Source organism: Sylvia atricapilla, chromosome 13, assembly GCF_009819655.1.
Source record: "Sylvia atricapilla isolate bSylAtr1 chromosome 13, bSylAtr1.pri, whole genome shotgun sequence".
In the NCBI taxonomy this organism is placed as follows: Eukaryota; Metazoa; Chordata; class Aves; order Passeriformes; family Sylviidae; genus Sylvia; species Sylvia atricapilla.
Window position 1 is genome coordinate 357,430 of NC_089152.1, and position 20,122 is coordinate 377,551.

Here is a 20,122-nt window from a genome sequence, read left to right on the forward strand (position 1 = left end):
CGGCTGTGGGACGGGTGCCACGAGGGTGTTGGGGACATGGGCTCCTGCCAGGCCTCTCTGCTTGTGTGCCAGCCGCCACTGCAGGGGATAGGCTCCACGTCCTGCTCCACGACAGCCCTTTCCATGGGCCACCTCCTTCCCTGCCTCCTCTGCACTGGGATCCTTCTGGGCAGCACAGGGAGCTCAACGCTCAGGCCAGAGGCACTAAGGGGAATCCCGGGCAGGCGAGTGGTGCCATCACTGTGGTCACCAGGGCCCTTTGTCCTTGTCCAGGCATTGTCTCTGCCCTGGCCTGTGGCCAGCAGCCCTGTGGGTCCGGCTGGCCCCGCAGAGCCCCTGTGCTGGGGCAAAGAGGCTGGCGGCTCTCGGGGCTCTGGCATGGCTCTTTCTCACACAGTGGCTCCTGCTCCTGGCGCTGCCAGCCCTTCCAGCCCACTGCCCCGTGGTGCTGACTGTATCTGCCCCTACAGCCCCAGGGCTGTGTCTGCTGGCAGCTCACCAGCCAACGCCTCCAGTGGCTTTTCTGATGTCCCAGAACAGGCTGTGCAGGAAGTTCAGCGCATGGGTCCAGCTGGGAGCAAGGCAGTGCTGGTCCCTCAGGGGAATCCTGCCTGGACATGCCAGCTCTGTGCGGAGCTCACCACTTCCCCCAGCCCTGTCCTGGCACCACTGGTGCTTCCTGGTTGTGTGAGGGCTCAAAAGCAGCACTGCAGGTCCCAGGCCTCGCCCTCGGCCACCATGGGGTCAGGTCCTGCTGGCAAAGTGTCCAGGGTCTGCCCACAGCAAGGTAGGATGGGGACAAGGACCTGATGCTCCCCAGGCAGGCAGTGGGTTCCACATGCAGCACAACACTGTGGTCCTGGGAAGGGGGCTGCCACAGCCTCTCTCCTGCTGGGGGCTGCTCTCCTCCCAGCCCCAGGCACCAAAATTTCTTACTCCTGGTCATGTCTGCCTTCTGCTTCTCATGGTGCCAGGACAGCATCACCCCATTGCTCTGCACTCCCCTACCACAGGGACTCCCTGCTCTGCCTCACCACACTGCCACAGCACGGGCCTCCAGGCATGGCCCCAGGACAGGCCAGGGCTGCCCAAGTGACAGCCTGCCAGTAGGTCACAGGGACTGCTGGAAGAGCCCTGGGCAGTGTCCCTCCACCGTCACACTGCCACTGTCCCTGCAGGGCCCCGCGTGCCCTGGCCCAATGCTCAACCAAGCACATGAGAGAACTCCACAGATCTGATGGCCAGCACAGTCCTCTGCCCCCCTCTGAAGCCATGGGCAGCTCTTCCTCTGACTGCAGCGAGAGCTAGACATGGCTCCTCTCCATTGGGCCAGCCGGGATGGTTCTGGCCTAGGAAAGCACTCAGCCCTGCTGCACACACACGTGTCTGAAGGACTTTATATAAAAACAGCAGACATCTCTGCACACGCACATGGGGCTGCGAGGGTCTCCCTGCCCACTCAGTGCAGTGGGAAGCTGTTTCCCAGCTCCCCTTCCCCGGACACAATTCACATTTTCCACATATCAAAAACGAACCAAGCACAGACACACAGCACATGCCGCGGGGCCGGCACCGCCCAGCCGCACGCGTGGCCCTGGGTCCCGCAGCAGGACGTCACAGTGAGTTGGGGCACAAGGGGTCTGCGGCCGCCCCCTCCTGCCCCCTGCATAGAGGGGGACAGGGCCTGGCAGAGCCGGGGCCGCACCAGCAGCCTGAGCCAGGAACCGTGTCTATCCCTGCAGCAGGGACGCTGGGCTGGAACCGTCCTGCAGGTCCCCGGAAGGCGTGTGGCACCCCTCACAGCCACAAGTACCAAGGTGATGCCCAGGGAGCCTGCGAGGCTCCAGACCCCACTGGCTGGTGGGTGCTGCCGCAGAGTGTGGGTGCCAGGCTCTGGGCATGCACACACAGACAACACGGACCCTGGCAGTGGTGCACGGTCCGGCGAGGCTCAGCAGAGCAGAGGCAGTGGTGGCCGAGGGCTTGGCTCTCATCCCTGTCACACCACCGAGTCCTGGATCTCGGAGCCCAGGCGCACCCGGGGTCTTTGGCAGGCAGGAGACACCTCCACGAAGCTGTCACGGACGTGGAGAGGCCTCTTCTCTGACTCAGAGAAGGTGCGTGGGGGTCCTGGGGGCTCATGCACGGGGGTACTGACGATGTAGTTGTCCTGCAGGGCTTGGTAGCCCTTGTGCTCAGGAGCTGTGCTGGGCAGGTTGCTGCCATTCAGGGGCAGGCTCTCTACTGGCTTGCGAGGTGGCTTCTGGTGCCTGGTGGGGTCCCCGGGCTCCAGCAAGGCCTTCATGCCGTCACGGTGTCGGTGCAGGACAAAGAAGGCCAGCACGAGGACGGCAGCAGCAAAGAGCACACACATCACCAGGAACTCTGTCCAGTAGGTTTTGCCTTCCAGCCGTGCTGCAGTGCTGCCCACTGCTGAGGTGCTCCGGGACGTGCTGACTGTCTCCAGGGTGTCGTGGCCAGCGGCCACCTTCCTGCCAGAGTTTGCTGGCCCGAGGGCTGCCTCCTGCACGCCCACGCAGTAGCTGGCCATCAGCTTGCGGAATCCCTCCTCCAGCGACCAGCACTCGTAGGTGCCTGCACGCTCTGGGCTGCCCACCAGAATGAGGGCCCCGTCGGGCAGCACCAGGTAGGAGGCGTTGACAGGTGCCCCGTTGTGCAGCCAGTGCCGGGAGGCCAGGTTGGAGAGCAGCCGGCACGGCAGCGGCCGCACTGCATTGGGAGGTAGCTGGATCTGCTGGCACTGGGCCCCTGAGCCTGCAGAGACAACCCATGGGAACATCAGGGAGGGGACCCAGCTGTGGGCAGGGGGCGGATGGGAGTGTGGTGGAGCAGGAATCTGGGATGTGTGGGAGCCCCTGGATCACACACTCACACAGCAGCACCAGAGGAAGCTCACCTGTGGTCAGGAGGATGCGGGGACGGGGCTGGGAGGCATTAGCCAGCTGGCAGAGCCGCTCCGTGTCAGCATTCTCAATGTCCTGTGCCCAGAACCTGGGAACAGAGTGAAGACAGGGCAGTGGGGTGCCATGGGGTGCAGGCGGATGGCAGAGGGTGCAGCACTTACTGTGAGTGTGCCAGGGAATGTGGGGTGACCCTGCGGCAGCCACCGCGGCTCCAGGCGCAGAAGGGGTCCCGTGCCAGCACACATTCCCCACAGCTGCGGTACAGGCTGCAGTTGGCAAAGGGCACCTGGGCCACTGCCGTGTAGGTGGCTGCGTAGACAAGGCCCTGCAGGAGGGGACACGCTGGGGTCACTGGGGTGGGCTCCTGCACACCCCGGCCTTCCCAGGTTTCCATCCCCCAGCCCACAAACAGGACCTGCCCCAGGCAGGCTGAGCCCCCAGTGTCCCCCTTGCCCTTGCTCCTGCCTGGTCCTGGTCCAGCAGCAGCTGGAGAATAGGCTGCCCGTCAGGGAAGAGGCGGATCTCCTCAATGATGTGCACACCGCGGTTCACCCGCACAGCCTTGTGCAGCCGCCCGTCATCTGCAAACAGAGGGGCCGTGCTGAGCAGGGCCGGGCTGCGTGGCACAGCCCCTGCCCCGCCAGGGCCCGCCTGCACCCACCCGTGCCCAGGAAGAGGACGTCGTAGGTGCCGTGCAGCCCCTGCGCGCGGTGCACGCCCAGCCGCTGGTAGCGCCGCTGGCTCTGCAGCAGCAGCGGCTGGCTGCGCACGGGGCTGTCCATCAGGAAGTGGTCCTTGATAAAGTTCAGCACCCGATCCGGCATCTGCAGCGACGAATTGATCTTCAGGTGCCGCGTGTGGCTGGTGATGCACTGCAGGGAAAGGAAGGGGCTCAGAAGGGACTGGGGAAGTGGGTGCGTACCACGTTGTGGCACTGGGACTAGGAGAGCAACGGGGCAGTGCTGCCTCCTGTGCTCGGGCAGGTGCCAAGGGGCCACTCACCATGCCTGGCCGGGGCTCTGGCACAGGGCTGGTGTCCGTGTACCACTGCTGTGTTTCACGGTTCACTTCCTTGTAGAGCCCGCTGAAGGCACGCTGCACGCTGCGCATGGGGAAGGCGCACACGGCCGAGCTGCCCAGCCCGCCCTTGTTCCTGGTGAGGAGAGGCAGAGCCCGTGGCAAGATCAGGCCCTGGCTCTGCCGAGCCTCCTGCGCTGCCCTGGCTCCCCACCACTCACCACTGCGAGGTGAAGACGCCGTAGAAGAGCGTTTCCCTCCAGCGCAGCTCACCCGGGGTGAGCACAAAGATATCCTGCAGCACGTTGAAGGGGAACCCATCCTCAGGGTGTGAGCAGAGCAGCTGTGCCTTCAGGAAGGTTGTCCAGCGCCGCTGCAGCACGCGCTCCCCGCCCTGGTCCCCCTGTGTGGCACAGCGGGTCAGGGTGTCATGCTGTGGCCATAGCCACAGGGAACCCCACATGCTGAGTGTGCAGAGCAGGGGTGCAGGCACCAAGGCTTGGAGATGTGCAGAACGGTCCCACATCCCCTCACCCCAGCAGTGAGTCACACCCCAGGCACAGCCCCCACACTCCCCTGCTGCCTTATGCCCACCTTGCACACACGTGCGATGCGGGAGACGATGGTGTTCTCAAAATAGTCAAACTCCTTCCCGGTCTCGCTGAAGAAGAAGTAGACCTTGTCATCGTCGCCCTCAGGGTTGCCAGGAGGGAGGCTCTCCCGCAGGTAGGCTGAGCCCACGAAGGCTGGGTCTGGGGACACAAGCACCCTCAGCACTACTGGCCCCATCCCTCCCACACTGTCGGGGAGAGGGACCCCAAGCAGCCGTGCCAGCCCCAGCACTCACCTTGCAGCCAGTTGAGGGAGTTCTCAGTCTTGAGGGCGATGCGGCTCTCCTGGCTGCGGGAGATGGTCGGCTCATTGCCCTGGAAGTTGCTGACAGTCCCGGCGTAGAGCTCGCCATCTGCCAAAGACATGTTCCTGCTGGGACCTGCCACACACCACCAGCACAGCCCTGCCTCCTGCTGGGGTCTGTGATAGCCTGGCCTCAGCTTGGCCGGGCAGATGCAGGGGAGCAGGAGGCACATGGACGAGGGCAAAGGCTCCAGGGCACTGCAGGGAGGCTGAGGGCTCCAGGATGGCACAGGGACAGCAGGGGTCCTGAGGCAGTGCAGGGAGGAAGGGCCAGGGTCCCAGAGTGTCGTGCCTTACCGACCATGACAGCTGTGGAGCGGTACTCAGGGTCAAAGGGGCAGCGTCCCTTCCCGTCCTCCAACACCACCTTCCCCGAGGCGTCCCGCTCTAGGCTGAAGTGCTGCACATTCTGCAGCGGGATGAGGCTGTGAGCCAGCAGCACTTGTCCCAGTGCCAAGGACCCCACTGCGGGGCCCTGATGGCATGGGGGGACCTGCTGGGGATCCTGTTCCTGTACTCACGATGTAGGTGCAGGCTGGGCTAAAGGCGCAGGTCCCACAGGTGTACAGGTGGGTGCTGTTCAGCTGCAGCAGCAGCTTGATGTAGTTGTGACAGTCCCTCTGTGGGGAGTCAGAGGAACCAACTCAGCCCTTAGCTCAGCTGGCTCACAGCCACCCTGCACAGGGCACTGCCCACACCCACCACAGCCCCCGCTGTCTGCTGGCAATGGGGCTCACCTGGGGGTCCTTGCCCTTGAAGACACATTGCCTCTTCTTCTCCTCATCTGCACTCCACAGCAGCTGTGGAGAAGGGACAGTCACTGGGAGCCCACCCCCTCCTTGGCCTTGTTCATAGCAACCACATCCTCCCCACCTCAAACATCCTGCTCTGGGGCAGTTGCTCCTGAATGCATGATGGTTCACACAGACCCAAAATGGTGGTGGGGAGGGGATCCCCTGCACTCCAGCCAGTTGGGTGCCCCCTCCCTCCCCAGGGGCCACCCTGCCCATCCCTGGGCTCACCCTACGAACTGGGGAGCTGGGCCGAAAGTTGCTGGTGTTGAGGGTGAGGAGCAGTTCTCGTGCCCCCAGGTAGAGGGTTCCACGGTCTGGGCTCAGCAGGAGGGCCGTGTAGTTGGACACACCAGGTGCCTCAAAGCGCCGCACCACTCTCTCGGCCGAGTCTGTGGGGCAAGAGCGACAGGCATCAGCCTTGTGCGGGCACCTGACCCCCAGGGCCCTGCACCACAGCTGCTCCTGGCCCCTCTGCCCAGCACCTTGGCCCTGCCACCCACCTGGCGCAGCCAGGGCCAGATCTGGCTCTGTCCACACTGCCAGACACGCGTGGCACCACACACTGCACTGAGCTGTGCAGGACTGTGATAGTGCCCAAGGACACCCACCAGGCACAGCCGTGTCCTGGCCCTGAGGATGCCACAACAGCCCTGCCTAGCACTGGGGCAGCTGCCAAGCCATGTCCAGCCCTAGAGCTCAGCCCTGCAGCACAGGAGGCTGAGCCCAGCCCAGCGCTACAGGGACCGCAACCTCAGGGCAGGGGGAGATGAGTGCTGGGAGGATTTCCTGCCCCAGCCTGCAGGGCTCAGCCTCTGCCAGACACAGCGCTCGGCCCGGTGCTGGGGGTGCTGGATGTGGGGCTCAGCCCGTGCCGGACACGGGCCGGTGGCCATGCTGAGTCAGGGAGTGCCCGTCCTGTCCCATCCCGTCCCGTTCCGTCCCGTCCTGTCCCGCGTGGGTGGCCTGGCCCCGGAAGCCCTTCCTCTCCTCCTGCCGCTCTGAATCAGATGGGCCCGGCTGTGTGAGCGGGACACGTCGGGCTGACTCACGCTGCCAACTCCCTGACCCCTGACACTCTGGGGACACCCTGAGCTCCCCCAGCCCCCTGCCTGCTCCCAGAGTCCCACCAGGATAACCCCAGAGCTCCTGCCAGGTCCTGCCTGGTGAGAGTAAGTGTGAGGAATTGAGGAGCTGTGGGGCAATGATGCTGTGGGGTGAGACCCCATGGCTCTCACCTCCCATTGCTCCACAAACCCCAGGTGCCTCTAGATGGGGCAGCATCTCCCCCACTCTGGGGGGCTCAGCTGGCCCCAGCACCCGTCCAGCTCTCCCACAGTGGTGCAGAGAGGAAGAAGCTGATGCCCCAGGGCATCCCCCTGTGAGGGGCCTGTACCCTAGTGACGGGGTGATGCCACCCATGGCGGGCACAGCAGCGGAGGGGCAGCGGGGCCCCTGGGCCTTGCAGAGCTGTGCCGGCACAGGGAGCTAGCTGCTGGTGTGGCTGCCAGGGACCTGTCAGGACAAGACCTGCTTCTTCCAGACAAACCTGCTGCAGGCACATCCAGTGCTCCCAGCGGAGCAGCTCCCAGCTCCTCCCTCCCACCAGCCACAGCCCCACGTGGCCACGCTCCATGGGAGCCACCACCGGGCACACACTGGCCACCGGCCCGTGCTCCCTGCCCAGCTCCTCCCGCATCGCCGGGGTCCCCAGGCACTGCCCGTGGCTGCAGCCCCACAGCTCCCACAGCCTTACAGGTGTGTAGAGTGTAGGGCAGAACCGGTCTGTGCAGGCAGGGCCAGGCAGCATGGCTCGACATGGCACAGAACAGCAGGGCATGACGCCGAGCTGGTTGTCTCGCTGGGTCCCAGCCTCTCGTCCAGCTCAGCAGGTCCCACATCTGCTGGAGCCACCACGGCCGTGGCCAGCGGTCATGGGAGCATGTGGTGCGGCCACATCTACACCAGTGAGCTGCAGCAGGCTGAGCCAGGGAGCGCTCGCAGCTGCCCAAACCACGGCACCCTCCCAGGCCGGCCAGCACAGGACGGGATGGGCTTTGCTGGCCGGCAGCAGCTGGATCCAGCCACCTTCTGGCAGCACAGCCATGGGTGGCTCCCCCACACAGCACAGCTGCCAGGGCACGGCTCCCCCAGACTGTGCCAGGTGCGAGGGGCTCTGCAGGGCAGGAGGGGGCTGTAACCAGGCCTCCCACTTGTTACAGTTCTGCCTGGCCTAGCACCCTCCCAGATGTCCTTCCCTGGCCCCTGCCCAGCGCAGCCCCCAGCACTCTGGGGCCATGCAGCTGACAAGTGCCTGCAGTGGGGCTCACAGCCGTCCAGAGCTGAGCACCGCACAGTAAGGGGCTGTGGCGTGTCCCCGTCCCCAGGGACACAGTGAGCAGGGAGGAGCCCACGGGCAGAGCCCCCCGGCCGGCTCAGCCCCCCTCACCTTGTACAGAACACGGCCGCCACCACTGCCCTGCTTGCGGAGGCACAAGTCCCCTGGGTGCCCCACACACACCCACCCTCGGCGCGGGTCTGGACACGGGGGTGCGTGTCCCTACACCCCGCAGCATCCCCGGGGCTCTGCCCCAGCCTTCGCTCTGTGTCCCGCCGACAGAGGGTTCCCCGTGTCGTGGGGAGCTGGCGGGGCTGTCACACGGCGTTTCCAGCCCGGGGGGACGCGGCACGCTCCGCCGTCCCGGAGGAGACGCAAGCCGGAGCCATCGGCGGGGGCTTGCTCCCTTCCCCGGTGCCGGCGAACCCTCACCCACCGAAGGTCAGCGGACACTCACCGTAGGGCAGGCTGACTCGCGGGACAGGCTCCGGAGCCGCCGAGAGCAGCAGCGCCGCCAGGACCGGCAGCACCGGCCGCGCCGCCATCCCGGACCGAGCCGCGGGGCTCCGCCGCGGCCGCGAAGCCGCCCGGGCGCTGCAGACCTGCGGGGAGAGAAGGGGCTCAGCGGCTTGATACGGCCCGGCCCGGCCCCCGCCGCCCCGCTCCGCCCCGCCCCGGGGCTGCCGGCCCGCCGCTCGGCACCGGGAGCAGCAGGCACCGTGAGAGCCCCGCCCGAGCCTTTCTGGTCCGTTCCCGAGCAGCACACAGGCGTCCCCGGCCGTACCGATCGGCCGCAGCCCCCCGGCCCCCGCCGGTGCCCCGGGCGGGGTGGGCCGCTCGGAAGAGCAGCGGGCGGGTCCCCCCCGGTACCGCCCCCACGCCGCCCCAGTGCGAGCCGGCCCCCGCCCCGTCACGGTCCGAAGGGGCCGGGGCTTTGTCCCCGGCGCTAGCGGCAGCTGGGGACTCCCTGCGACCTCCCCCATCCCCGCGGCAGGATCCGCCGGGCCGGGATCCCGGGGGCTGGTCCAGGAGGGGCTGGCTGGGAGCGTGTTTTGTTGTTCCCGGAAAAGCTGTCCCGGGAGTGTCCTACTGTCCTGGGAAGAGCTCGGCCCCATGGCTGCTATCAGAGCCATCCCCTCGCCCCTCAGCTGTGCCCCACGGCCGCTCTCCTGGGGCTGGGGGCTCTGGCCGGCACAGCCCAGCGCTCCCTGCCCTCCCTCGGGAGCCAGGGGGTACCACGGGGCGCCTGAGCCAGCCCCACCGCGGGCACATCTGGCCGGCACCGCTGTCCTCACAGGTTAACACACAACCCTGCCAGCCCCTGTGCTCGTCCCGGGGGTCCCGGTGTGGCCATGCGGCTGAGCAGGCAGTGCTGGGCAAGATCCTGTGCCTGGCCCTCGGGGGGCTCTGTCCCTGGCGAGGTGTGGGGAGTGCTCACAGCCCCCACAGCCCTCAGAGCACTGCCCACCCGGCCAGCCGCTCCCACGCAACTGTTATTAATGACAGCTCCTTATATCACCACGGCAACGGGGACAGGGGGACTGAGGGAGGGGGTCCCGGGATTCCCCTGCAGCAGGCAGCTCTCCTGGGGCCAGGGTACCCAGCGCTGCCCTCCCAATGTGGGGCAGAGCTTCCCATGTCCTTCTTGGTGAGCCCCATCCCTGGACCACAACGGTGGGACCCACTGTGAGCCCCCTGCCCAGGGGAAATTCTCCCCACACTCCCGGGACAACTGTATCCACACTCCTTGGATGCCTCTGCCCACGCTCTTGGGACAGCTGTGCCCGTATCCCACACTGCTGACTCGACACTGCCGGCCAGTGCCCACTCACAGGCCATACCTGATGTCCAGGGGCTGGGGCTGTGGTGTGCCCCTCTGCCCCCAAATCGACTTTGCTCCCTTCCTGTCCCGCTGGAGTTTGATGTTCCTTCCCAAGGCTGGGACAGGCCCACAGCTCCACCCCAGCCTTATCAGCACCTTTGCCCTGGAAGTGGCACACAGACAGGATTCTACGTCACCTGGCCAAGCACAGCACCCTGAATGGGGTGGGAGCAGGCACTCACCCTGTAGCCATGGCCTCCTGCCCCATGCCACCTCTTGGGGGGCTCCAGGGACCTGGCTGTTACCCGTGCACGGCTGTGGTAGTGTTGTGTCAACTCCCTGGTGTGATGGCATGCAGTGAGGACGGGAGCCCCCGTGGGGAGTGCAGCAGCTCTGGGGTGAGCAGGGAGGGCAGGGGCAGGAGGGGAGGGAAGGGGCAGGCAGGGAGGGAAAAGGAGGGCAGAAGCAGGCAGCAGAACCAGGCCAGAGCCTGTGCCTTTAAGCACCACTCCAGCGCTGCTGGCAGCCAGGGCTGTTTACGCCAAGCTCCCATTTATCTCCGTCCTGCCCACGCAGCTGCCAGCGGGGCAGCGCCGGGGGCACCCGCAGCACCCTGCCCCGCTCTGCACTGGCGCAGGCCTGTGCGTGCCCCACGCCCTGCTGCAGGCATTGGCACGCACCGTGCCACCCTCCCTGCCCACTGCCGGCAACGGGGAAACCTCTCCGGCTGTTTGGGCAGCACCAAAACCTGTGGCCTGGGGTCAGCAGGCAGGTGGGGCAGCGGTTTCTGCACCAAATTCCCACGCCAGCGCCCGCCACCCCGTTCCCGCTGGAAGTGGGTGCCTGGGAAGGCGGTGACGGAGCCGGGTGCTGCTGCTGTCTGCACAGAGCAGGGGGACTGCGTGTGCCTCGCTGCTGCTGCTGCTGCTGCCCACCAGCTCCCACCTCTGCAGCCTGCCCCAGCACGGCTGGCAGCACGGGCACGGCCTCTGCTTGGGGACCTGCACCCGGCTCGCACACAGCCCACACGCCCGGGCTCTCCCCACCTTCCGGGGCTCACACGCACGCCCCCGGCTCGGCTGGCTGCTGGGAGCTGCCAGACAGCAGCCGGCAGTCCCTGCTCTCAGCCATGCACACGCAGAGTGTGTGAGCACGCTTGCATGCACACCTGCAGTGCGCGGCTGCGGGCCCTGCACAGTCACACAGATGCTCCAGCCCCAGCTGCTCGGCGCCGGCTGCCCGCAGACCGCGGGTGTCGCTGGAGAGGGGGTACCCACAGCTGGATGTGGTGCAGGGACATGGCTCCCCTTGGCTGCATCCTGACAGCCTCCTGGGACGGCCCTCAAGCAGGACGAGGGGCTGAGGCAGCCTTTGGCCTGACACTCTGGCAGGGCTCCCCACGGGGCCCAGGGGCATCCCCCATTGTGACACCCTGCCTGAGCCAAGGGCCTCCCACGGGGCCAAGCTGCGCTGGCCGCTGTCTCTCTGGCCCACCATGAGCTCAGACCCTACTGCCAGGACATCTCGCTGGGGCACTGGTGCTGTCTGACTGTGGCACACAGCCAGCCCCCCGCTGCATCCCCTTTGCTCTGGCAGGGCGCTGTGGGGCACCTGCACCCAGGGCACTGGGTACCCCACAACACACTCCTGACTCATTTCTCCTATCACTTCTGCACTGTGGCAGGGTCAGTTCTGGGGATCACAGGTTATCTCCACAGTCCACCTGTCCCCTGGGATGTCAGCACCTGCCTGCACCCCACTCTGCCTGCCTGGTGAGCTGCAGGGCACACAGGGTGCTGTCCTGGGCCCCCACTCCTGGTTGGGCAGCCCTGGCACAGGGCAGGGATGGCTGGCAGGAACCCCAGCCAGTGAGCATCCTTGGGGGCAGCGAGGTGATGGACTGAGCACAGGCATGTCAGCTCCCAGCAGTGCAGAAATGGAGGGTCCAGGCTCAAGGATGGGTGCCCCCTTCCCAGGCTGTCCTGACTCTGCAGACCCCAAACCAGCACTGGTCTCCTCAGCCCCACAGCATCCTTGATCCTGTAGCACTCTTGCTAGCCTTGCCCTGCTGCTCCTTGGGGTCAGAAGGGGTTCCAGCCTCCAAACAGCCCCAGGCCCAGCCGGAGCAGGCACTAGAGCCCAAGGGATGACCCAAAAGCCTGTGGAACCCCGACCCTCCCTGTGCCCCAAGACCAGGGGCTGCCTAGGAACCAGGGAGGTGCTGTGGCCACATGTTTGGGACACACAGCACGAGTTCACCCCGCAGGTGTGTGGGGCACATCCCACGTGTGGGACACGCTGCACACACGCATGTCCGAGCCCTGAGCACGCACTAACATGCCTCGCCGTGAGCAGCCTGTGACGCCCGTCCCCAGCACCACAACCTGGCGTGGCGTGCGCACACCCGGCACATGTAAACACACGCAGAGAGGTCACGGGATGTTCACACCCTGGGCGGCAAACACATGCCTGGGAACAGGCTGTGGGAATGGCCTCCGGCGTGCCTGCACCCCGCACACACACACACACACAACACACACAACACACACAACACACACCCCACACCTCACACACAGAGTCACACAACACATATCATACACACCACACAATCACACACACCACAACACACAGACACACTACACATATCACACACACAACACACAACACATACACACAACACACAATACACACTGGCACACTCACCAGCTCAGACCCACGCAGGCACACCCAGGTGCACACACACACAGCCACACAGCGATGCACACACGCTGTCACTCACGCACAGGCACACACACACACACAGCCACACAGCGATGCACACACACTGTCACTCACGCACAGGCACACACACACACGCACTGTCACACTCACAGGCACTCCCAGCCCCTCCGCACACCCCCGCGCACATGTCCCTCGGGGACCTCCGTGCACGTGCACACGCCGCCCCTGGCACAGCCCCGTGCACGCGCACCCGCGCGCTCCCGCCCGCAGCCGCCCGGGCGCGCCCCTTGCACACGCACACCGCCCGCACGCCGCCCCTTGCACACTCGCTCCTCTCACACGCCCCCCGTGCCCGGGGCTCCCCCCGCTGCTCACCCGCTCGGCGGCTCCGAGGCGCGGCGGGAGCCGCAGGCACCGGGGGCGGCTCCGGGGTGTTTCCCCCGCCGGCGGTGCGGGGCGGTGCGGGGGCGGCTCCGGGGGGCTCCGCCCGCAGCACAACAAAGGGCCGGCCCGCCCCTCCCCGCCCCGGCCCCGCCACGTCGCTGGGGGCCCCGGGGGAGCCAGGGCCGGGGGCGGCTGCTCCCGGCTGGGCAGTCATCCCCACGTGTGGGGCGGGAGCTGCAGGGGCCCATCTCTGCCCCCACACGGCTTCTGGATGGCACCGGCCCTAGAGGGGTCACGCTGGTGTGCCCAGGACTGCGTGTTTCAGCCCCAGCACACCGTGGGGCTGTGGTGCCTATGGGACACCTAATGCCTTTGCACACAGCTCCAGGCATCATGATGAGATCCTTGTGGTGACAGCCAGCTCAGGGAGTTTTGGGGTAATTCATGGGTCTGGGCACCTCACGGCCAGGCATAGCTCTGTGGGGTTCAGGGGTACCAGGGCCATGGGTGTGCCCCACGGTGGCACACTCAGAGCTGGTGGCTGGCAGCTGGGTGTCAGCAGTACCCAGAGCTGCTGGGATCACGGGCACTCAAACACTGGCTGTGCTGGGCAGGCAGCAGTCCCCAGAGGGGTCCCAGGGTGATGCTGGCAGCCCTAGGAGGTTGGGGGGTCAGAGGGGGTCGAAGGGGGGACACAGCCCCCATTCCAGCCTGCGGGCCAGCAGCTCTGCGCAGTGCTGAGGCTCTTGCATTTACAGGCAGTACAAGGAAACACGGCCCCTGTCAGCCCCTGGGTGCCCGCTCCACGGGCAGACACGGGGCTCCTGCGGGCAGCAGGGAACACATGGACTCCCTCCACCATGTCCTTGTTCATGCTCTGGCTGGGTCCCAGACCTGTGGGACCTGTCACTCCCTGAGCTGCCGGCCCCACAGCCAGCCCTGCCAGCACTCTCGTGTCCCCAGGGCGGCCACGCTGCGGACACTGGAGCGGCACAGCAGGGAGGGTGGCTGGGCTGCGGCCGGGGATGAACGGGCGGTGCCTTTGTTTGGGGCCTTCCCTGGGCCTGTGCCACATGGCCGCTCTTGTCCCCTCCTCGGGGGGGACAGCCGCCGCGCTGGCCTGACCTCGTCCTGCCAGCGCTGCGGTCCCTGGGCGGCTCCAACCACGGGGCCAGGGCAAGGGCAGCCGGGGGGCAGCCGGGGGGCAGCCGGGCAGCCCCGGAGCAGTGCCGGTGTGTGGCCGCAGGGCTGCTGGCAGCACGGGCTGGGCGGTGGCAGCAGGGACACCCGGGACCCCAGACCCCTGCTGACCCCCCCACCCCGGCACTGCGGTCCCGCGGCTCCTGCTCTGGTTAATGTTAAAGCCAGGCAGACGTCAACAGCTCCTCCGGCCCCTCCGCTGGGGGCTGCCAGCTCCAGGACTGTTTTTCCTCCTGGAGCAGGCTCTGCCCGTCCCATGTGGCTAAAAAAAGCCATCGGCTTGGCCGGGACAGCAGGACAACAAATTTCCAGCCCGAGCAGCCTCCAGGCAACCCTGGCATACTCCATGCAGCTTTTCGGGGTGCCCCTGGTGTGCATCACCCCCGTCAGCGTCGTCATCGTCATTGTCGTCCTCATCGTCGTCGTCCTCCTCCTCCCCGTGCGGGGGCCAGGCGAGGTGAAGGTCCCTGGTGGAACAGTGGCAGTTGCCCTTGTCCTGCTGGATCCAGCTGCCGAGTCACGCGCCAGCCATCAGCAGGGACGCCGGCTTCCATGTAGGGTCAGGCTGTGTCTGCATGTCCCCGGCCCCACTGTACCCCCCCATTTCACACGGGGGTTTGCAGCCGGGTTTGGTCCCAGTTCTGTGAGGGTTTGTACAGCTGGGTTTGATCCTGAGGATGTCTGATGCCGGTTGTAAAACGAGGGGTTTTACAAATGGGTCTGGTCCCCGGGGTGGGGGCACTCCCAGTTCCACGAGGGATTTTAAACCTGTGTCTGACCCCCAGGTTTCATTTCTGGTCCCGTACAGGGTTTTGTAGCTAGGTTTGGTCCCAAGGGGATTTGTTCTCTGTTCCACCAAGAGATTTACAACCGGATCAGGTTCTGGAGAGAGTTTGGTCCACGATCCCTGTGGGGTTTGGCAACTGAGTCAGATTCCATGGGGGCTTGATCCAGAACCCACGCAGGGTTTTACAGCTAGATTGGGTCCTGGGCCAAATCGGGCCTGGTCCCCCATTCCACACGCATTTTAACAGGCGGGTTTGACCCCGGGTGGGTTCGGTCCTGGTTCCACGTGGGGTTTGGCCGCTTATCCGTAACCCCGACGTACGCAGGGATGCGACATCCCTTCGGTGGGAACGGGGACGGGCGAGGACCGCGGCCACCCCGTGCTTTGGCTCTGGGGCGGGACGCAGCCACGACCCCCGCCCCACGGCGGGACCCTGCGCGGGCCCCTCCGCAGCTCTCGCGGGGCCCCACGAGGGGAGCCGGGGCTGTGTCCCGCCCCGGGGCGGGGAGAACCGCGCCCCCGTGTCCGCCCCGTCGCGTCCGCCCACGCCATGGCCGCCCGTTACCTCCGCGCTGCCCCGGCGCTGCGCCGCCTGCCCCGCTGCCCGCCGCCCGCCGCCGGCCAGCAGCAGCGCCGGCACTGTGAGTGGGGACACCTCGGGGGGATGCGGGGAGCCCCCCGTGTTCGCGGGGCCGCGGGCGGGCTGCGCTCCGCACCCACGGGGGGGCGGCTGGGATTCTTCTGGGGGGCGGTGTCTGGAATGGTGTCCGGACTCACGGTTACTGACGGTCCTGCGGCTGTGCGGACCCGTGCCGGGCTTTGTAACTAGGTCTGGTCCTGCGGGGGGTTCGTCCCGGTTCTGTGAGGGATTTCACAGATGCCTTTGGTCCCAGGGGAATTCGGTCCCGGTTCCACGTGGCGTTTTGCACCTCAGCTCGTACCTGATCTGAGCCTGATGCGGGGATTCCTTCAAGGCCCCGGACCAACGCGGGATTTTGCCTCCTAGGAGGGTTCACTCCTGGTCCCAGTGATATTCAAGAGTTTTGTTGCCTGTCAAGGCTCAAGTCCCACTCGGGGGGGTTTCCTCTGCTCTGGGTACAACGTGGAGTTTTACAGCCTGACCCACGGACAGGTTTGGCACCCAGAGGGGTTTAGTGCTGGTCCAGGATCCACAAAGGGATTTGCACCCTGGTTTGTTCCTGAGTCTGGCTCCAGGGGACTGCACCTGCTCCTGGTTCTGGTCCCGTTCTGATCTCACTGAGGCATTACAGCCCGGCATGCGGATGCCGCTCTGACAGGAATGTGTCCTATCCCTGTTCCCCTCACACGGTGGGTTTTGCACTCTGACCCCCAGTCCAGCAGCGCTGGCCCCAGTAACTGGCCCAGACCCCAGTGGGGCTTTCCCCTGACCTGTACCTGTCCCTCAGCCAGGGCGGCACCCACACCAGGCTGGATGGAGCTGTGTGGTCCCCACAGGATGCCCTGGCCCCACACAAAGGTGTGGAGCTGTGGGGCCAGGGGTGCACCCCTAACACCTCCCCACTGCTCTCCAGATGCCGACAAGCGGATCAAGGTGGCAAACCCAGTGGTGGAGATGGACGGGGATGAGATGACACGAATCATCTGGGCCTTCATTAAGGAGAAGGTGATGGGGCCCTGCCCCAGGAGTGGGCGGGTGTGCCACAAGCGGAGCTGGGGGGTTGTAGGGGGAACGGGTGATCCCTGTGCTGCCCTCTGTCTGTCCCCCTCGCCTCCGTCCCTCTGTCTGCAGGAAGCAGGTCGTAAAATCGGCACAACTACCAGAAGGACCTTCAAGTGAGGCGGTCCCGGGCAGGGGGAGCTGTCTCACACCAGGAGGCCTGTTCAAGGCAGGGGGGATGACCCAGGCCAGCAGAACCATCTTGCCCAGGGGGGACCATCTTGGGCAGGCAGCCAGGCTGGGCCGGCATGTGTGCCAGGGCTGGCCATGCCGTGGTGCTGCTCCCCAGGCACCTTGAACTGTCCTCCCATTCTGACACTCTCCTGGCCCCTCAGCTCATCCTGCCCAACGTGGATGTCCAGCTAAAATACTTCGACCTGGGGCTGCCACACCGGGACAAGACGGATGACCAGGTCACCATTGACTCAGCTCTGGCCACCCAGAAGTACAGCGTGGCTGTCAAGTGTGCCACCATCACACCTGATGAAGCCAGGGTGGAAGGTGGGCAGGGGCAAGGGACCTGTCTGTGCACAGCCCCCTGGGGTCAGCTGTGCCTTCCCACTGCCAGATCAGGTTTCCAGTGGGTCGGGGGCTGCATCATACTCAGTGCTGTGCCCCCCTCCCCACCCTGGGGCTCACGGGTGCTGTGGGGCCCCCATGGCCTTGGGACTGGGGACACACTGACCTCTGTCCTGTGCCAGTCATGATCTCATGCTGGCTGTCCCTCCCCTTGCAGCAGGGTCTGGCAGCAGCCCGTGGAGCTGGGTGCTGGCAGAAGCCATGTGCTTCAGGGGTCCCAGAGGGTCATTCGGGGGTCCCATCTGCATGCCCCACAGAGTTCAAGCTGAAGAAGATGTGGAAGAGCCCCAACGGCACCATCCGAAACATCCTGGGGGGGACGGTGTTCCGGGAGCCCATCATCTGCAAGAACATTCCTCGTCTGGTGCCCGGCTGGACCAAGCCCATCACCATTGGCCGCCACGCCCACGGTGACCAGGTGAGCCAGCGCAGGGGCCGGTGGCGTGTGGCTGGCCAGCAGCTCCCTCGGCCCCTGCCTGACACTCTTCCTGGCCCCCCACAGTACAAAGCCACCGACTTTGTGGTGGACAAGTCCGGCACGTTCAAGCTGGTCTTCACGCCAAAGGACGGCAGCGGCTCCAAGGAGTGGGAGGTGTTCAACTTCCCCGGTGGTGGCGTGGGCATGGGCATGTACAACACGGATGAGGTACCTGTGGGGCTCAAGGGGTCCCTGCAGGGCACCCTGGGGGAGATGCCAGGCTGAGGGACAGGGTCCCACGAGGTCTGTTTTCCTCGCAGTCCATCTCTGGCTTTGCGCACAGCTGCTTCCAGTACGCCATCCAGAAGAAGTGGCCGCTCTACCTGAGCACAAAGAACACCATCCTCAAGGCCTATGATGGGCGCTTCAAGGACATCTTCCAGGAGATCTTTGATAAGTATGGACCTGGAGGGGGTCTGGGCTGTCCTGGGGGCTGTCCTGGGGGCGCTGGCAGTGAGACCCTCGTGGGGTGAGCGTGGCTGACCCCTGGCCCGGGCTCCCAGGCACTACAAGACGGAGTTTGACAAGCTGAAGATCTGGTACGAGCACCGGCTCATCGACGACATGGTTGCCCAGATGCTGAAATCCTCCGGTGGCTTCGTCTGGGCCTGCAAGAACTATGATGGGGACGTCCAGTCAGACATCCTGGCCCAAGGTAGAGCAGGGTAGGGTGTGGTGGACTCTGCATCATCACCCCTGGGAGCTGTGCTGACCCCTTCCCCACCGCAGGGTTCGGCTCCCTCGGGTTGATGACCTCTGTCCTGGTGTGTCCGGATGGGAAGACCATCGAGGCCGAGGCTGCCCACGGCACTGTCACCCGGCACTACCGGGAGCACCAAAAGGTGGGCACGCTCTGCCAGTGAGCAGAGCCTGTGAGCTGCCTGTGCCAGGCTGCCCACGGCACGGCGTCCACACTGAGGGCTGATCACTGTCTCTGCGCAGGGACGACCCACCAGCACCAACCCCATCGCCAGCATCTTCGCCTGGACACGTGGCCTGGAGCACCGGGGCAAGCTGGACAGCAACCCTGACCTCATCAAGTGAGCAGGGTGGGGTGGCCACCCCGGGGGGAGGGTCCCTGCCAGCAGCTGCTCTGGTGGCAGGGCCGGTGGCACCAGCCGTGCTGGAGCCTCAGTGCTGCCGTCCCCAGGTTTGCGCAGACGCTGGAGAAGGTTTGTGTGGACACAGTGGAGAGCGGGACGATGACGAAGGACCTTGCTGGCTGCATCCATGGCCTTGCCAAGTACGGGTGGTTCTCAGGGCACAGCAGAGGGGCAGCCACCTGCACTAGGGCAACGTGGCTGCCCGGGTGACCGTGTGGGTGGAATGACTGCAGGGTGACCAGGAGCTGGCTGTGCAGTGGCCACAGGTAGCTACTGGCCTCTGGATGGTCCCCAGGGACTTGGGGTGGCTATTCACAATGGACTGGGTTGGGCAGGGGCCCAGGGCTGTGGTGCCTGTGGGAGGAGGCGGGCAGGGACCCCCACCAATGCCTCTCTGTCTCCTCAGTGTGAAGCTGAACGAGCACTTTGTGAACACTACCGACTTCCTCGATGCCATCAAAAACAACCTGGACAAGGCTCTGGGCAAGAAATAGGGGACAGCCTCCCCATCTCTGGGATGGATGGGGCTGGGAAGGGCCCAGTGCCCGCTCAGCTCCCCAGCACAGCTCAGGAACAGTTCAATAATTTTTCTAAAGTTTTCTTAGGAGTGTTTTTAAAGCCTTTGTAGCAGGGGAGTGTAGGGGTGGGGGTGTGTGTGGGGGTGTGTCTCTTCTGCCCTGATTTGTGTACCCCATAACCGTGTGGTGCCATTAAACATCTGCCCAGCCATGGCACATCATCTGGCACAGCTTTACAGGGTGGGCACAGGGTGCAGCCAGACCCCTGAGCTCAGCCCTGCCAGCCTGGGGGGGACGTGCACTCCACATTTTGGCATTGGCCTGGAGGTAGCAGCACATGGGAGTCTGCAGCCCTGTCGTGCTGAGGAGGGGTTGGGGCTGGCCAAGGCTGGGGCCGTCTCCATCCTGCCCCAAGGCTAGCTGATAGTGGGGGGAAGACGGTGAGGGGCAGGGGTAGTAGGCACACTGCCTTGTGGGGGACTGGGTGGTGCCACACCCAGAACCACCCCAGGGCTTTTGGGGATGGGGCAGATGGTGCTCAGCCTCAGGGAACACTGACACAAAGTAGGGTGTGTGTGGGGTCAGCACAGGTGTCCCAGACCCTGTGCCCTGGCTGCTCCCCAGCTCCTGATGCCTGCTAGGAGCTGGCCCAGCTCTGGGTACACTTGGGGGGCAATGCTGTGGGTGCTGTGAGCCCTCTGCCCCTCAGCAGAGAGTGAAGAGCCCAAAGAGTGGTCCCGGACTCAGCACTGCCCCAACAGCTGCTTCCCTGCCAAATCCCTGGGCAGGGAGGAGGCTAACACCCACCTCAGGCTGTCCCAGTGAGAGCCTTTTCATCCAGCCCCA

At 65.6% G+C, this 20,122-nt stretch overlaps 2 protein-coding genes across 2 annotated transcripts; one reads left to right on the forward strand and one right to left on the reverse strand.

Annotated features, from left to right (window-relative positions):
- Positions 1 to 1,379: 1,379 nt before the first annotated feature.
- SEMA4B (semaphorin 4B) lies at positions 1,380 to 9,890 on the reverse strand. Its single transcript, XM_066328129.1, has 15 exons — positions 9,827 to 9,890; positions 8,443 to 8,587; positions 5,879 to 6,039; positions 5,594 to 5,656; positions 5,378 to 5,476; positions 5,154 to 5,265; positions 4,789 to 4,905; positions 4,536 to 4,693; positions 4,163 to 4,344; positions 3,927 to 4,077; positions 3,586 to 3,796; positions 3,390 to 3,505; positions 3,086 to 3,249; positions 2,918 to 3,012; positions 1,380 to 2,775 (listed from the first exon to the last, which is right to left on the reverse strand). Exons 2-15 carry the CDS (start codon positions 8,528 to 8,530, stop codon positions 2,000 to 2,002), a joined length of 2,493 nt encoding a protein of 830 aa, XP_066184226.1. The 5' UTR covers positions 8,531 to 8,587; positions 9,827 to 9,890; the 3' UTR covers positions 1,380 to 1,999.
- Positions 9,891 to 15,431: 5,541 nt separating this feature from the next.
- IDH2 (isocitrate dehydrogenase (NADP(+)) 2) lies at positions 15,432 to 19,358 on the forward strand. Its single transcript, XM_066328132.1, has 11 exons — positions 15,432 to 15,540; positions 16,453 to 16,544; positions 16,934 to 17,099; positions 17,435 to 17,595; positions 17,680 to 17,823; positions 17,916 to 18,052; positions 18,159 to 18,310; positions 18,385 to 18,497; positions 18,598 to 18,695; positions 18,806 to 18,898; positions 19,165 to 19,358. The coding sequence occupies exons 1-11, from the start codon at positions 15,450 to 15,452 to the stop codon at positions 19,250 to 19,252; spliced, it is 1,335 nt and encodes a 444-aa protein (XP_066184229.1). The 5' UTR covers positions 15,432 to 15,449; the 3' UTR covers positions 19,253 to 19,358.
- The last annotated feature ends 764 nt before the right edge of the window (positions 19,359 to 20,122 follow it).

What these genes read in the sequence shown, in the direction of transcription:
- IDH2 (XM_066328132.1), top strand. Translation starts at nt 15,450, where the DNA reads ATGGCCGCCCGTTACCTCCGCGCTGCCCCGGCGCTGCGCCGCCTGCCC. An exon ending in GGGCCTTCATTAAGGAGAAG is followed by an intron (nt 16,545 to 16,933) that starts GTGATGGGGCCC and finishes CTGGCCCCTCAG; the next exon opens with CTCATCCTGCCCAACGTGGA. An exon ending in TGATGAAGCCAGGGTGGAAG is followed by an intron (nt 17,100 to 17,434) that starts GTGGGCAGGGGC and finishes CATGCCCCACAG; the next exon opens with AGTTCAAGCTGAAGAAGATG.
- SEMA4B (XM_066328129.1), bottom strand. Translation starts at nt 8,530, where the DNA reads ATGGCGGCGCGGCCGGTGCTGCCGGTCCTGGCGGCGCTGCTGCTCTCG. An exon ending in GCCCAGCCTGCACCTACATC is followed by an intron (nt 5,266 to 5,377) that starts GTGAGTACAGGA and finishes ATCCCGCTGCAG; the next exon opens with AATGTGCAGCACTTCAGCCT. An exon ending in GCATCGCACGTGTGTGCAAG is followed by an intron (nt 4,345 to 4,535) that starts GTGGGCATAAGG and finishes TGTGCCACACAG; the next exon opens with GGGGACCAGGGCGGGGAGCG.